This window comes from Gouania willdenowi, chromosome 1, assembly GCF_900634775.1.
Source record: "Gouania willdenowi chromosome 1, fGouWil2.1, whole genome shotgun sequence".
NCBI classification, from domain to species: Eukaryota; Metazoa; Chordata; class Actinopteri; order Blenniiformes; family Gobiesocidae; genus Gouania; species Gouania willdenowi.
In genome coordinates, this window is record NC_041044.1 from 17,495,998 (window position 1) to 17,510,064 (window position 14,067).

At 43.2% G+C, this 14,067-nt stretch overlaps 1 protein-coding gene across 1 annotated transcript in view; it reads right to left on the reverse strand.

Annotated features, from left to right (window-relative positions):
- mtnr1aa (melatonin receptor 1A a) overlaps positions 1 to 12,996 on the reverse strand; it is a 64,881-nt gene extending 51,885 nt beyond the window's left edge. The window contains exon 1 of the mRNA XM_028454864.1: positions 12,504 to 12,996. Coding sequence (XP_028310665.1) covers positions 12,504 to 12,687 — 184 coding nt within the window. The 5' untranslated portion in view covers positions 12,688 to 12,996. The remainder of the gene's footprint in view (positions 1 to 12,503) is intronic.
- Positions 12,997 to 14,067: the final 1,071 nt, after the last annotated feature.

Here is a 14,067-nt window from a genome sequence, read left to right on the forward strand (position 1 = left end):
AGCGGCTGCTGCTGCAACATATGATACAAGTGTCCGATAGACACACTAGCTGATGATGCATAATGCAAAGTGGCTTCAACTTTCTCGCCACCTCTCAAATACTGTTCCTTTATCTTGCACTGTCAAGTTACGGACATATTAAAATTATAATTGTGGCTAGTACTAAGAGTGCTGCAAAACTTTTATTTTCCACTACAACATTAAAATCTACATCGACTCTTTTTCCTAAGTTTCAGAAAAGTTGAGCAGGTGAAAAAAAAAGAAGTGAGTTTTGCAAAATAGCTCAACTTCGAGAAGGAAAAAACTTTTTTTTAAAGCTAAATACAGCCATATATGCCGTATGTATCAACACACGGTTATGTGACCTTAAAGCGTGATTGTAGCGTACCAAATCCAACCCAAGAAATGTTTTTTTGTTCTACTGTTCCCCTGCACTCACACCTTACAATAATGATTAGTAAGCATAGGCTTTGATCAACCTTGGCCTCAGGGATGACCAGCTTTTCACAAACCAACTCTTTCAAGTAGCTGGCCTCATTATGAAAATAAAACAAGAAGCATGTCATGAAGTTAGTATTCGTTTCACAGTCATGACGAGTAAGCTTGAGAGTGAGAGCCAACTTTAGAATAAAAATTGAATAACAAACCCCACATATGTCCTTAACATATTAAAAACACATATACTTCAAGAACAATGTAATTCACACAGAAAACAATAATGGTCTAAATGTATAGCACTGGTGTACAGTGCAATTGAAAATCATATTCTACTGACACACAGCAGTGACATGAAATTCTCCTGCTCGTTCAGCTCCTGCAACACTGTACGAAGAGGTATCAGTGCGTGGCTTCTGTCTTCATCTGTCACTTCACATCGTGAATGGTACAGTAGGTGAGTAACTGTTTCAACGTTGCACAACTTGTCAAGTTTTCTTCGCCAGCATCGGTGTGACAGAAACAAAACAGCATGACAGGAACGGGAGCTTTCAGACACCTCGTGGAAGCCCTCAAACAGGTCCCTTAAATTCAGTGTTATGACTTTTGAATGTGTGTAAAAAAAAAAATAGAACATCCCAGAGTTATTCAAACATGTTAAATTATAGAAATGTTTGCTATTAGCTTTTTGCCGATATTAAAGTCCGTGTAAAGGAGAAACATGTGTCATTGACCACTGAGCCAAATTTTAAAGATGAAAAAATTGCTAAGTATATAAAATTAGGTCTCAAAATCATGGAAAAACAAGCACTTCTCTGTGCTCTGAGATGCTGGGGGCGTGTCAGTTAGAGGCGCTGGAACCACGCCTATGTGTGGGAAGGGCACCGCCTCCTTGTACTGTGTCTATGGGAGAGAACAATGTGAAAGCGGCTCCAGCGTCGATAGTGCGCTTCCAAAAGCGCTTAAATGGGACCAAACAAGGTATCAGCAGAAAGGTCTGCTTCGCCCGAGTCTGAATATGTGCATCTCTCCTGGGGAGAGTCAAAACTAGCGGCAAAAAACAAAATTGCGGTGTATTAATGTGCTAATTTCATGGAAAATATGGCACCAGCGGACGCGTTTTGTTCCCGAGTCTGAATATGTGGTTTGTTTTTGGCTAGGGGCCGTGGAAGTTTAGTGTGCTTCAGCAGCAGGGTCGCGTTACATAACGTGTCCCTGATTTCTGACCCGCCCATTAAATCCTGAACACAGAAATTGGAAATAGAGTTTTTGAAGCCTTGCTCCATAATTAAATTATAAATGGTTGAATGGCTTTGTACATGTTTTAAGAAAAACATGTATGAACTATTTAATGTGTTTAGAAGAAAATGTCAGAATTTGATTTACTCGGTCTTTAAGTCCAAGACTCAATTTCCAATATTAACCGATACCAAGTATATGCATGTGCTTAATGGTCAAAAGATTGAGCTAAATGCGACTGATGTCAACCGATTAGGGGTGGGACAATACACTATGTTCATGATACGATAGACCAGTGGTTCTCAAACTCAAGTTCCTACTTTCTCTTCATTCTGATTCTAAGTACGCTTTTTGCAAAACATTTTGCTCAGATTAACTTTAAAAAAAACATCTGTAGACCATAATGATGGAATAACTGAATCATAGCACACTTTTCAAACAATCTAACTTTGTGAATAAGTGGAATAAAACCATCCAGAATAGATTTATTTCAACAATTATTTGAAGGAAATCCACCTTAATGTTGGCCTCCTGTTACAAATCACACAAAACATGTACGCTTTGAGAACATTATAGGCTTTCTCTACAGTGTGAAACTGGCACAAATTGTAACAAATACTCATTTCAAGTCATTTGTAACTGTGTTGTACATAACAGCAAAATAGAAAACAGCTTTTAATTTACTTAAAGATAGTTCAGCTGTCGGTTTCATTTTATTATAAACTATTACCAATCGTCCAATACAGTATAGATGATGACAAATCATCAAAAGTAATTTTAATCTTCAGTGAATTCATTCAGCGCAGGCCACTCGTTCAAACAAAAAACTAACTGAAAACTGAATCTAATAACAAAGCAGCAGCTTCTAGGTTTCCCCCTGAATGACTTCATCTGTTCATTCATTATCAGCACCATCATTATAATTATCATTTTTAACCAAAAATACACATTTTAAAATCCCTATATTTTTCATGCTTGTTAATTTAACTCTCTCTCTCTCTCTCTCTCTCTGAGTGAGTGGCAGCGTGAGTGTGAGTGGAGGCTCGGAAACCCGGTGTTTTGGAGTTTTGTGAGTGAGTTTGAACCTTTTTTCTTCTTTTTCTGGCTTATTTCGTCACTCTGTGTGATAGTTTTGCGTTGCCTCGGTTTCTGTTGGGTGTTTTTTGGTTAGATTGCGCAGTTTGGTGAATTGTTTGGCGGCGGCTAACGCCGTCGCTGCTCAGGTGAGCATGACAGCTCAGGTGAGCTCCGTGGGGCGGAGCAACCCCGGGCTGGAGAGACTGACCCGGCGGCACGGCGTGAAGCTGTGTACGGGGCCGGGTGTCTCTGTGGAGGAATGTAGTTTGGCGGTGGGTGAAGTGGTGGGTTTCGGGAGCGTTAAATCGGCCTCTCGTATGAACAGTGCGGTGGTGATCTTTGTGGAGAGCACGGAGAAGGCCAATCAGCTGGTGGAGAGTGGGGTGGTGATCCGCGGTGCTCTGACTCCGGTGTTACCGTTGGGGAACCCTGCGAGAAAGGTGATGATCTCGAATGTTCCGCCGTTTTTGAAGAACAGTCTCCTTGAGAAGGAGCTGTCCCGGCACGGTCAGCTTGTATCTCCGATTAAACTGATCCCATTGGGCTGTAAGTCTCCTAAACTGAGACATGTAGTGTCCTTTAGGAGGCAGGTGTTTATGGTCCTCAGCGGGAAACAGGAGATAAACGTAATCATGAGGTTCCGCATTGATGACTTTGATTATACCGTTCATGTCAGTTCTGACAATTTAAAGTGTTTTGGATGCGGGGCAGAGGGACATCTCATCCGCTCGTGTCCGGACGGAGGTGGCGCGCGTCGATCTGCCGATGCAGAGGCTCCGCCTCCTGTCAGCGCGGGGGGGCTGCGTGTTGGTCAACGTGACCCCGATAGCAGAGATTCGGAAATACGGGGTGAAGCGTTCAAATCGAAGGTCACTGAGGGAGCACTGATTCATTCTGTCTCACAGAGCACAGAGAGAGAGCACGGAGCACCGGGGGGCACACACTGTAGTGAGGTGGGAGCCGTCGGCTCACATGGGGAGGGGTCCCCTGCTAGTGACAGTCAGAAGGAGGATGGCAGTGAGTTGGCTGGGGTTAACGTTCACACTCAGCCAGAGCTAGGGCTCACTGGTCTGAATGGGGGTTTACTGGAGGAGGAGGAGGGAGATGTGGTGATGGATGAGGATTTTCTGAAATCTTCATCAAAACGTAAAATTACAGAGAAGATTGTTAAAAAGTTCACTAAAGTTTCTAAGGTTGACACACATGGCATCTCACACACTGATGTCACTTCACCTGATATGCACACCGGTTCACTGGACATGCACACATGCTCACAGGGTGCACACACAGTGATACAGGACGCACACACAGATTCACAGGGTGCACACACAGAGATACAGGACGCACACACAGATTCACTGGGTGCACACACAGTGATACAGGACGCACACACAGATTCACAGGGTGCACGCGCAGTGATACAGGACGCACACACAGATTCACAGGGTGCACGCGCAGTGGTACAGGACGCACACACAGATTCACAGGGTGCACAGACAGTGATACAGGATGCACAAACAGATTTACAGGGTGCACACACAGATTCACAGGGTGCACACACAGTGCTCCAGGACACACACACAGGTTCACGAGGCGCACACACGGCTTTAAGCTGCGCACACACAGATTCACTGGATACGCCCACACTTATGGAGGATACACACGCAGATGCACTAGATACACACATGGTTTCACAGCACGCACTTGGAGATTCGGTACTTACAGACTCGCAGGCCACGCACACAGTTTTGGAGGAGCACAGTGACTCACAGGACTTGCTCACACCCTCTCAGGATGCACACGCAGATTCACAGGTCATAGATGCAGGGGCTCCCTCCCTATGCGCTGGGTTAGGGGGTGACCAACAAAGCCAGTACTCCTTTCAGAGGATAAAATCCTTCCTCAAGGATACGAAGGGAATGAGGCTGGTTCGGCTTGAGGCTTATTTCTCGGACCTCCAGGTGTTCCATGACTCTGTGGGACACTTTATGAGGAACCCAGGAAACCTGGGGCAGGACGTGTTTTCGGAGCAGGAGATTTTTCGGTTAAAAAAGTTTCTGACCAAGATTAGAAAACGGGCCTCCCAAGATGATCAGTTTTAGGGTGTGTGGTTTTTTTTCTTTTGTGTTTTTATCCTTCGTTAGTTTATTCCCAGCTGACACAATGTGTGAGTTCGAACTTGGTTCTCTGAACTTAAACGGGGCCAGAGAGGCGGTGAAAAGGGCCTCACTGTTCAGCCTCAGTCAGGCTAAAAAGCTAGACGTCTTATTTATCCAGGAGACACACAGCACACCAGAATTAGAAGCAGACTGGAAGAAGGAATGGGGAGGGCAGGTTCACCTTAGTCACGGAAGCAGCACTAGTAGTGGGGTGGGTGTGCTCTTCTCCAGGGGTTTTTTACCTGTCTCCAGTTCCTCTGAGGAAGTGATCCCGGGGCGTCTTTTAAAAGTTAGTGCTGTTTTTGAAGATGTGCCAATGGTGTTTATTAATGTGTATGCTCCTACAGTGGGCAGACAGAGGGTGGAGTTTTTTAGTGTTTTAAGTGACGTCCTGTCTAACTGCAGTGATGATGTCCTTCTTTTTCTGGGGGGGGATTTTAACTGTACCACTAACCCTGGATTAGACAGGAACCACCCAGAGCCACACACAGCCTCCAAGAGCTGTTTTTTAAAAGTGATTGAGGCGTTTGACCTCTGTGATGTGTGGAGGCACATTCATCCAAGGGTGAGGCAGTATAGCTGGACTCACTGCAGGGCGAACTATCTGTCCTTGGCCAGGCTGGATCGTTTTTATTGTTTTCAGCACCACGTTAATGTTTTTAGGGGTTGCCAGATTAGCCCGGTTGGTTTTTCTGATCATTCCTTGGTTAAAGCTTCGGTTTTTAAGAAAAATGTTCGATGTAAGAGTGCTTATTGGCATTTTAACACAAACCTGCTCAAAGATCAAGTTTTTAAAAGGGCTTTTAAAATTTTCTGGCAATCCCATAGTAGTAGAGAGTCTGATTACAATTCTCTGCAACAATGGTGGGATGTTGGGAAGGTGCAGATCAGACAGTTGTGTCTTCAGTATACTCTCAATGTCACTAGAAGCATGAATGGGTCACTTAAGGCTCTGGAGAGAGAGGTGGAGGAGATGCAAACTCAGGCACACTTCACGGGAAATCGAGAGCATATTGAAGCTCTCAAAACCAAACGATCTACTCTATCTGACCTTTTGGGGGTCTCTGCACAGGGAGCCATGGTCCGCTCTCGGTTCCAATATGTGGCTCTCATGGATGCTCCATCACATTTCTTCTTTGGGTTGGAGCGGAAAAACGGCCAGAGGAGGCTGATGCACTCTCTGCGCTCCAGCTCCGGGCAGCTACTGACGGAGTCGGCAGAGATCAGGGAACATGCTGCCTCCTTTTACAGGTCCTTATACAGGAGTGAGATCCAGGAAGGGGCGGAGGAAACACAGGCCTTCTTTGAGGGCCTCCCTCAGGTTCCTGCTGACCTGAGAGCAGAGCTAGATGCCCCATTAACTGCTGGTGAACTACAGGCAGCACTGAAAAGTATGCAGAGTGGGAAAGCTCCGGGTATCGACGGGCTGCCTGTGGACTTTTATAAGGCTTTCTGGCCTGAGATGGGCAGAGACCTGCTGAGGGTCCTCAGAGACAGTCTCAGGACAGGGCGGCTGGCCCTGAGTTGTAGGAGAGCGGTCCTGACTCTACTCCCCAAAAAAGGGGACCTGCAGGACATAAAAAATTGGAGGCCTGTGTCCCTGCTCTGCAGTGACTACAAACTGCTGTCCAAGGTGCTGGCCACTCGGCTGAGGAAGGTGATGGAATCCGTGATCCACGTAGACCAGACCTACTGTGTGCCCGGTAGGCTCATTTCAGATAATGTGACGCTAATTCGAGACATTTTGGACCTCTCTAGAGCATTGGGCTTCGACCTTGGTCTGATCTCTCTCGACCAGGAAAAGGCTTTTGACCGGGTTGAGCATCTGTACCTCTGGCGCACGCTGGAGGCTATGGGGTTCGGCTCTGGTTTTATAGCCATGATCCGGGTGTTGTATGGTGACATTGAGAGTGTGCTGAAAATAAATGGTGGTCTGGGGGCCCCGTTTAAAGTTGAACGTGGGATTCGACAGGGCTGCTCAATGTCGGGGATGTTGTACTCTCTGTCGTTGGAGCCTTTTTTACATAGACTCAGGGCGCAGCTTTCCGGGGTGTCATTGCCAGGGTGTATGACCAATTTTAAAATGTCTGTTTATGCTGATGACCTCATTATCCTGGTGACGACACAAAGAGACATTGATGTACTTAATAAGACTGTGTGTGCTTTTAAGAAGATTTCCTCTGCCAAAGTGAACTGGCTTAAAAGTGAAGCGGTCGCAGTTGGGAACGCTTCGACAAGGACACTGTGTCTACCTGGAGGCCTGACGTGGAGGTCAGGTGGGCTGAAATACCTCGGAGTTTATCTCGGGGATGAGACCTTCATTGCCCAGAATTGGACTGGTGTTTTAGAAGCTGTTGAAGGTCGTTTGAAGAAATGGAAGTGGATCCTCCCACGGATGTCATACAGGGGCCGAGTCCTGGTGATCAACAGTCTGCTCGCTTCCATGTTGTGGCATCGGCTGGTGACTGTGGAACCTCCAGGTGACTTGTTAGCGAGACTGCAGGCCATGCTGGTGGATTTCTTCTGGGATCGATTACATTGGGTTCAGCAAAGTGTGCTTTTCCTGCCAAAGGAGGAAGGGGGGCACGGTCTGATACACCTAGCCAGCCGGGGAGCTGCCTTTCGCCTCCGCTTCATCCAGCGGTTCCTGACCGCTCCTGCCGGCCTGGTGTGGCGACCTTTGGCGTGTGCCATATTGAAGCAGTGTGGAGGGCTGGGTCTGAGTGAGTCGCTGTTCCTGATGGATTTTAAAGGTCGGACAATGGATAAGCTTCCGTCCTTTTACCAGGGAGTTTTTAAAGTTTGGAAACTGTTTTACCTTCGCCGTTCCGAGCCCTGTACTTCTTTGTCGTGGCTACTGAGGGAGCCGGTTGTGTTTGGGTCCCGTCTTGGATGCGAGGCAGGATTGTCCGCAATCCTGAACAAACTTTGCAGCTCGAAGGTGCTAACCCTTGCGGACTTTGTGGTATTTGCCGGCCCTCTCCTCAAAGATGCCGAAGGATTGGCATCGCAGATCGGCGTCAGGTCGGTCAGGATCGTCAGCCATTTTCTCCGTCGACTCAAGGGCCAACTTGTGGAGTCTGAGCTACGGCTCCTTGCAGGTCACGGTAAGAGGCGATGTGTGCCAGACCCCACAGATACCTTCCCGGAGTGTGCGTTGATGCCAAGAATGACACATCATGGAGAGTTTTTAAGACTGAGGGCCTCTGCGGCCATTTCGTTTGAGGAAACTGGGGGACGGGAGTTTTACTACCTTTCTGTTAAAGTTTTAAATCAGGTGAAACTAAGTGGTAGACCGGATACTCCATGGAGGTCACACTTGGCCCTGTGTGACTCACGAAAACCTGAGTGGAGTACACTGTACAAACCTCCACTGACTAAGAGGGGAGGGGACCTACAGTGGCGCATTCTTCATGGTGCAGTTGCAGTCAACTCTTTTGTGTCAATTCTTGACCCCACGGTGTCTGATCTGTGCCCTTTCTGCTCCCACAGGGAAACTGTTTTTCATTGTTTTGTTGAGTGTTCTCGGCTTGCTGCCTTTTTTTTGTTTGATGTCCCAGTTTTTCTTGTTGTTTGGCCTCACTTTTAACACTCATTTGTTTATTCTAGGGATCAGACAGGTAAAAAAAAGGAAAGTTGAGTGCCGATTACTGAACTTCCTGCAGGGACAGGGCAAAATGGCCGTGTATCTCAGTAGGAAGAACAAAGTCAATGGATGTGGAGATGATGATGTGGTCATTATCTTTAAGAGAATGATCAGAGTGAGGTTGAAAGCTGATTTTCTTTATTTTAAGTCATGTGACAACCTGCAGGAGTTTGAAGATCTATGGTCACTGAAATGTGTGCTGTGTTCAGTGGTTAAGGGGGAATTAATTTTTGGTACTGTTATCTGAGTGTTCTTGTACTGTTTTAGCACCGATTTGTAAATAAATGTGACTTGAAAAATCAAAATCAAATCTCTCTCTCTCTCTCTCTCTCTCTCTCTCTCTCTCTCTCTCTCTCTCTCTCTCTCTCTCTCTCTCTCTCTCTCTCTCTCTCTCTCTCTCTCTCTCTCTCTCTCTCTCTCTCTGCCCACAATTTTTAGAAAAAACTAAAACAAATACCTCCACACCCATGTGATACACCTTGTACCTTGACGCTACATCTTGTGATGTTTTGATACCGAGATATCTTGTCGCACTATTTATCGTCCCACCTTTACATCCAACATGACCATTTTATGGCAAATACTGTTTGATGATGCCAATGATATCTCTACCTAATTAGCATTTATCTTCTGTTGGAGATGGCGGCTCTTGGTTCGTGGTTCAACCCTTTTGTGATACCCTGATGTTCTTTCTTTCTCTCTCTATCCTGTTCTGTTCTCCTCTTCCTGTCCACTAACCCAAACCAGTCCCGCAGATGGCTGCCACCTCTGAGCCTGGTTCTGCTGCAGGTTACTTCCTGTCTGTTAAAGGAAGCTCTTCCTCTCCACTGATGCTGATGATGTGGAAGTTAAAACATAACTCTACATTTCTTGATGAGTGCCATTGAGTTAACTTGTATTTGGCTCTTTTATGAATAAAGTTGAATTGAATGAAATTAGCAGTGAGTGAGTGTGATTTGATTTAAAGGAGCTTTGTTAATGTTGATATATTGACACCGAGCGGATTCTGCATCCAGCCATGCAGCTCTGCCTGCTCACCATGTGTTGTTGGCTCCATGCTCACTCGCTCACTGGCCATTTCATGCACTGAATAAAGGTTTGACCATGCAGAGACAGCTTTGCTACTGCTGCCTGCAATATGTGAACACTTCTCCTGCCAGCTCCTCCACTGAGTATAGATTATGTTGCTTGTAATTTAATTTGTCCCCTTGTTGTCCGACTGCTGGACAATTACAATCATTTTTAAGCTTAAACCAAAAAAAAGGCAAATATCTGCTTTTCCGCAGATGAGATTCTATCCAATAACAAAAAAAAATTGAATTCTTTGTGGATGACAAACAGTATTTGAAACCTACTTTTGAATGTTTATGAGGGTTTTTGTGTGTGTTTCTTTTAATTCCAATGGATAAAATCCTCTCAAAGAAATAAGGAATAAAAAGTCCAACTGGAAAACTTTTTATTCCAATCAATATGTCTGCCAATTTGCACACAATTTCCCTACTAAAAGGTTCTTGGACAGAAAATTGTAAGAGCTTCGGGTTAGACATGCGCTCTCTCAGAACTTGAATGAAAAATGGGGAAACGTGCTTCAAATGTGAACTTGAGAAATAAAGTCAGCAGCCTTTGTAGTCCTGGTTGGTATTCATGCACAGCTTTGCAAAATACAATAAAGAGGGTGTTTTTTTTTTTCTTCTTCCTACTTCTGTTTGATCTTCAAATATCGTGAATGATAAGGACGGGTGTTTGTTCTCCTGAATGAGCTCATGGTTTACTCGGATGATAACAGGGAAAATGTACATTAACACCTACTACTAGTGGCTTGATCAAACACCTGCCGCAGCATTATGACCTCCTTACATGTTATTACCCATAATTAAAAGAGAAACTTCAAAGATAAACAAATATTTCCCGTTGTCTGCTTTGTTCCACAAATCAACAAAACAACTTACGCAATCACATTTCTCACATTCATAGATAATAATCATCTGCTGTTTCTGAGTGTTTTATCAATTCCTTATCATCGTGGAGCTTGTTGTAACGCCCTCATTTGAAAAGCCAAACTCAAAGAAAGCACATTTTTGCTCTACATCCACAACAAGATGGAAATGTATCCTGACCCCAACATTCCTGCAGTCAGGGAAACGGTAATTTCAAGCGTGTATTTAGCAAATCGGTCCCACTACAGCCTCCAGATGATGACAAGCGTGATATGTGTAGCTGCCAGTTAGAGTGTGCAGACCTGAGCATGACAGGAGCCTCATGGGTTGTTTTTTTTTTTTCTTTTTTCTGTGCAGACAGCTCTCTGTCCTCTGACTATTAAATTATGACTGTTTTACCACCTCCTCTGAGTAAAGCAAACACTGCTGTGTCAATCTTGTCTGAACTCAGAGGGGGCCACAATTTAATCCACAGCCCATATCATAATTACATTGCTTGGTCAAGTGGGGTATAATACAAGTTTTACACAAACACACAGAATTCAGAAGTCCCATCCTGTACCTGGTTACGCTTTTACACATTCTGTTGTCATGCACAGTTTTGGGTAAGTTACTCTAAACTTGTAATATATCTATATTACTAGTTACTGGGATAAAAATATTATATATTTGTATTACAATATTAATGTTTTTTTTTTGTTTTTTTTTTAATGTAACTGAGTTACACTACTTTGAGTTACTTTTGGTCCAGAACACTAATTATATTACACTGATAGTGTTCGACTAACATCGGTCTAAGTTTTGTTTCAAATACTTCTGCTGTTTCAGGAGCAGAAAGCTCTTTTTTGTTCCCCATAAGTTATATTTAGCTAATAATCATCTTTTTTTTCCTCCTCAAATAATTGCAAACAGTGAGAAAACAAAGCAAATATGCACTTAAATTAAATATGCATTTAAATTAAATATGCATGTAACTTGAGTTACTTTAATTATAACTAATAATACTGTATATTACCATTTTTCACTTTTGGGTTACACTACTGAGTTACTTCAAAAACTAATGTATTACTATATCACTAGTTACTCCCGACACTGCTCATTACCATTATTAAATCATATGATCACCCCTCCACCAGCCCTGGTGGGACATCAATTGGGGGGTGGAGGCATGGGAACCATTAGTCAAAGCATTTCTGCTGGGGGTGAGTGCAGGGCTTCCCTGTGGCTTCACACTGTCAATAACTGCTATTGTGTGTGTTTTTTTCCCTCTCATCTGAGGCTGTTTGAGCTGCTGCTGAATTATCTTCACTTCAAAAGTTGTTGTTTCCTAATGTAACTCATTACACTCTCACTCTGTGATTAAAATAAAATTAAACACAAAGTTATTTTGAAGCACAAATAATATATATTTTTTATTATTTATTTTTTTTAAGTCAGTCAATAAATGTTTTTTTTGCTTACATTGACAATTGGAACAAGGACAAAGACGGAGGGTCACCTTCTCGCTATCCTTCACACGGTCAAAGTCAGCAAAAAATGAAAAATTTATTTCATATTTCAGTCTACATAATAATAATAATAATAATAATAATAATAATAACAGTAGTAATAATAATCACAATAGTAATGATTATAGTATTAATAATAAAATAATAATATTAACAACAATATTAATAACAATGATAAAATGAATGATAATAATAATTGCATCTAAAAATGAAAAAATAAAAAAAGAATTACCCTACAACATAAATAACTCAGGTGTGCACGTTTAGCCCCACGTGCATCCTTTTTTTTTCTCAATGAACGAATTGAATGAGCGACTCTCCACTGAAGGACAGCGGTCAAAGAAACATAAAAGTGAAGGTTATTGACGTTAATAATAGCATTTCCCTCTTTGTAAATTAAAATAATTGATAAAAAAAACGTTTTTAAAGAGTTGTCTCGGGACAGGTGACACTTTGAAGCGCGTCACCGGTACTTTTCGTGGAGTTCCGGTGAGTTGCTCACCTGCATTACGGAGCTTCTTGTTGCGGTAGACGGAGAAGATGACCAGCAGGTTGCCCAGGATGTCAACGACGATGGTGAAGATGAGGAAGCAGCCCAAAGTTGTGGTGACCCACGGCGGGCGGTTCAGGACGGTGTCAATGGGGTCCGGGGCGGAGCTGTTCAGGTCAGACTCATTTATGAGCATTGTACACACTACACTACTACAGTCACTGAACTTTCTCAACCGAGCCAAACGCACCGTCCTCCCGCTTCTGCCTGTCCTACAGCCGGGCTGTCGGTGGGTTCCTACAGCCTCCCGTGGGTTTCATCTCCATCCTATCTATTCTTCTTTCTTTCTTTCTTTCTTTCTTGTTCTCTTCTTCTCTTTGTCTTCACTCAGCTCTCTTTCGCTCTCTCTCTCTCCGCGGTGGTCTCCTCAGTGTCACTCCTGTGCCCGTCGTGCCATTCACTTTGTCGGTACGCATGTGTGACATGAAGCCGCCACTTCAAACCTTCCCAGCATGTGAACTCACGGTCCGGAGAGGAGCCGGGCTTATATCTCTGAGCATGGAACACCGCCGCCTGGTGGTGGAGCTGTGTTACTGCAGCCCATTGGCTACCACAGCCCCTACTTGTGCTCCATTTAAACAGAAGCGCGTTCGTTCATTCATGGCTCTGTGGTTGCTTTATCCCATCAGCTCATTCATCATTATTATTTTGAAGAATCATTCATGCTAGCACATAAGCTCAGTGCATTCACTGAAGAAACAAAAAGTTAGTTTTTTTTTTTTGTTTTGTTTTTTTGGGGGTTTTTTTCTGAATTGATGAAATTAAGGTAAATACAAAATGTTGCCCTGTTTTATGGAGGCGCCAATTGTAAAGTTGTGCATGCTAAAATAACTTTTTGCAACATTTAGCAACAAACCACATTTCCGAAAAGTATGTGACTTTTTTTTTTTATGTTACTTTTGACCAAATTTACAGCATTACTTGTGAAATTTGTGATATTTTTTTTCTCTTGAAAATATGTCAATGTTAAATGTTACATCTAAACGCTAAATGTCAAATCTAAATCTAAACATTAAATCTAAATGTTAAATGTAAATCTAAATGAGCTTTTATCATAGGCAGAGTTTGAGATTCTTGCCAGGGGGGCAGCAAATAAATAATGAATAAATATATAGAACGACTAACATTTCGCTTCACAAATATGGAATGAAAACAAATGTACCAATCTAACTGTTTTTATTATTATTATTTTTCATTTCTGTAACATAAGTTTTGAAAGCTGTATTATGGACCTGCCCAAATAAATCCAAAAAGCAGCTTGAAATGTTCAGCACCCACTGTAACTTAAAGAAGGAGAGAGTAAAGTTGCTCAAATTAAACAGTGTTATTGTTTATTATGTTCTACATGATATATCATACAACACTTGGTACTGTGCTTTAATATGGGAGATACACTTTAACATGGAGGGAGAGACTTGCTGGCGGTTGTAAAAAGTTAAACAACAGGTAGGAGAGAATAAAATGATCCATATTGATTAAAAGCATTTAAAAGCCCAACAACAAGAGATTCCTTGCT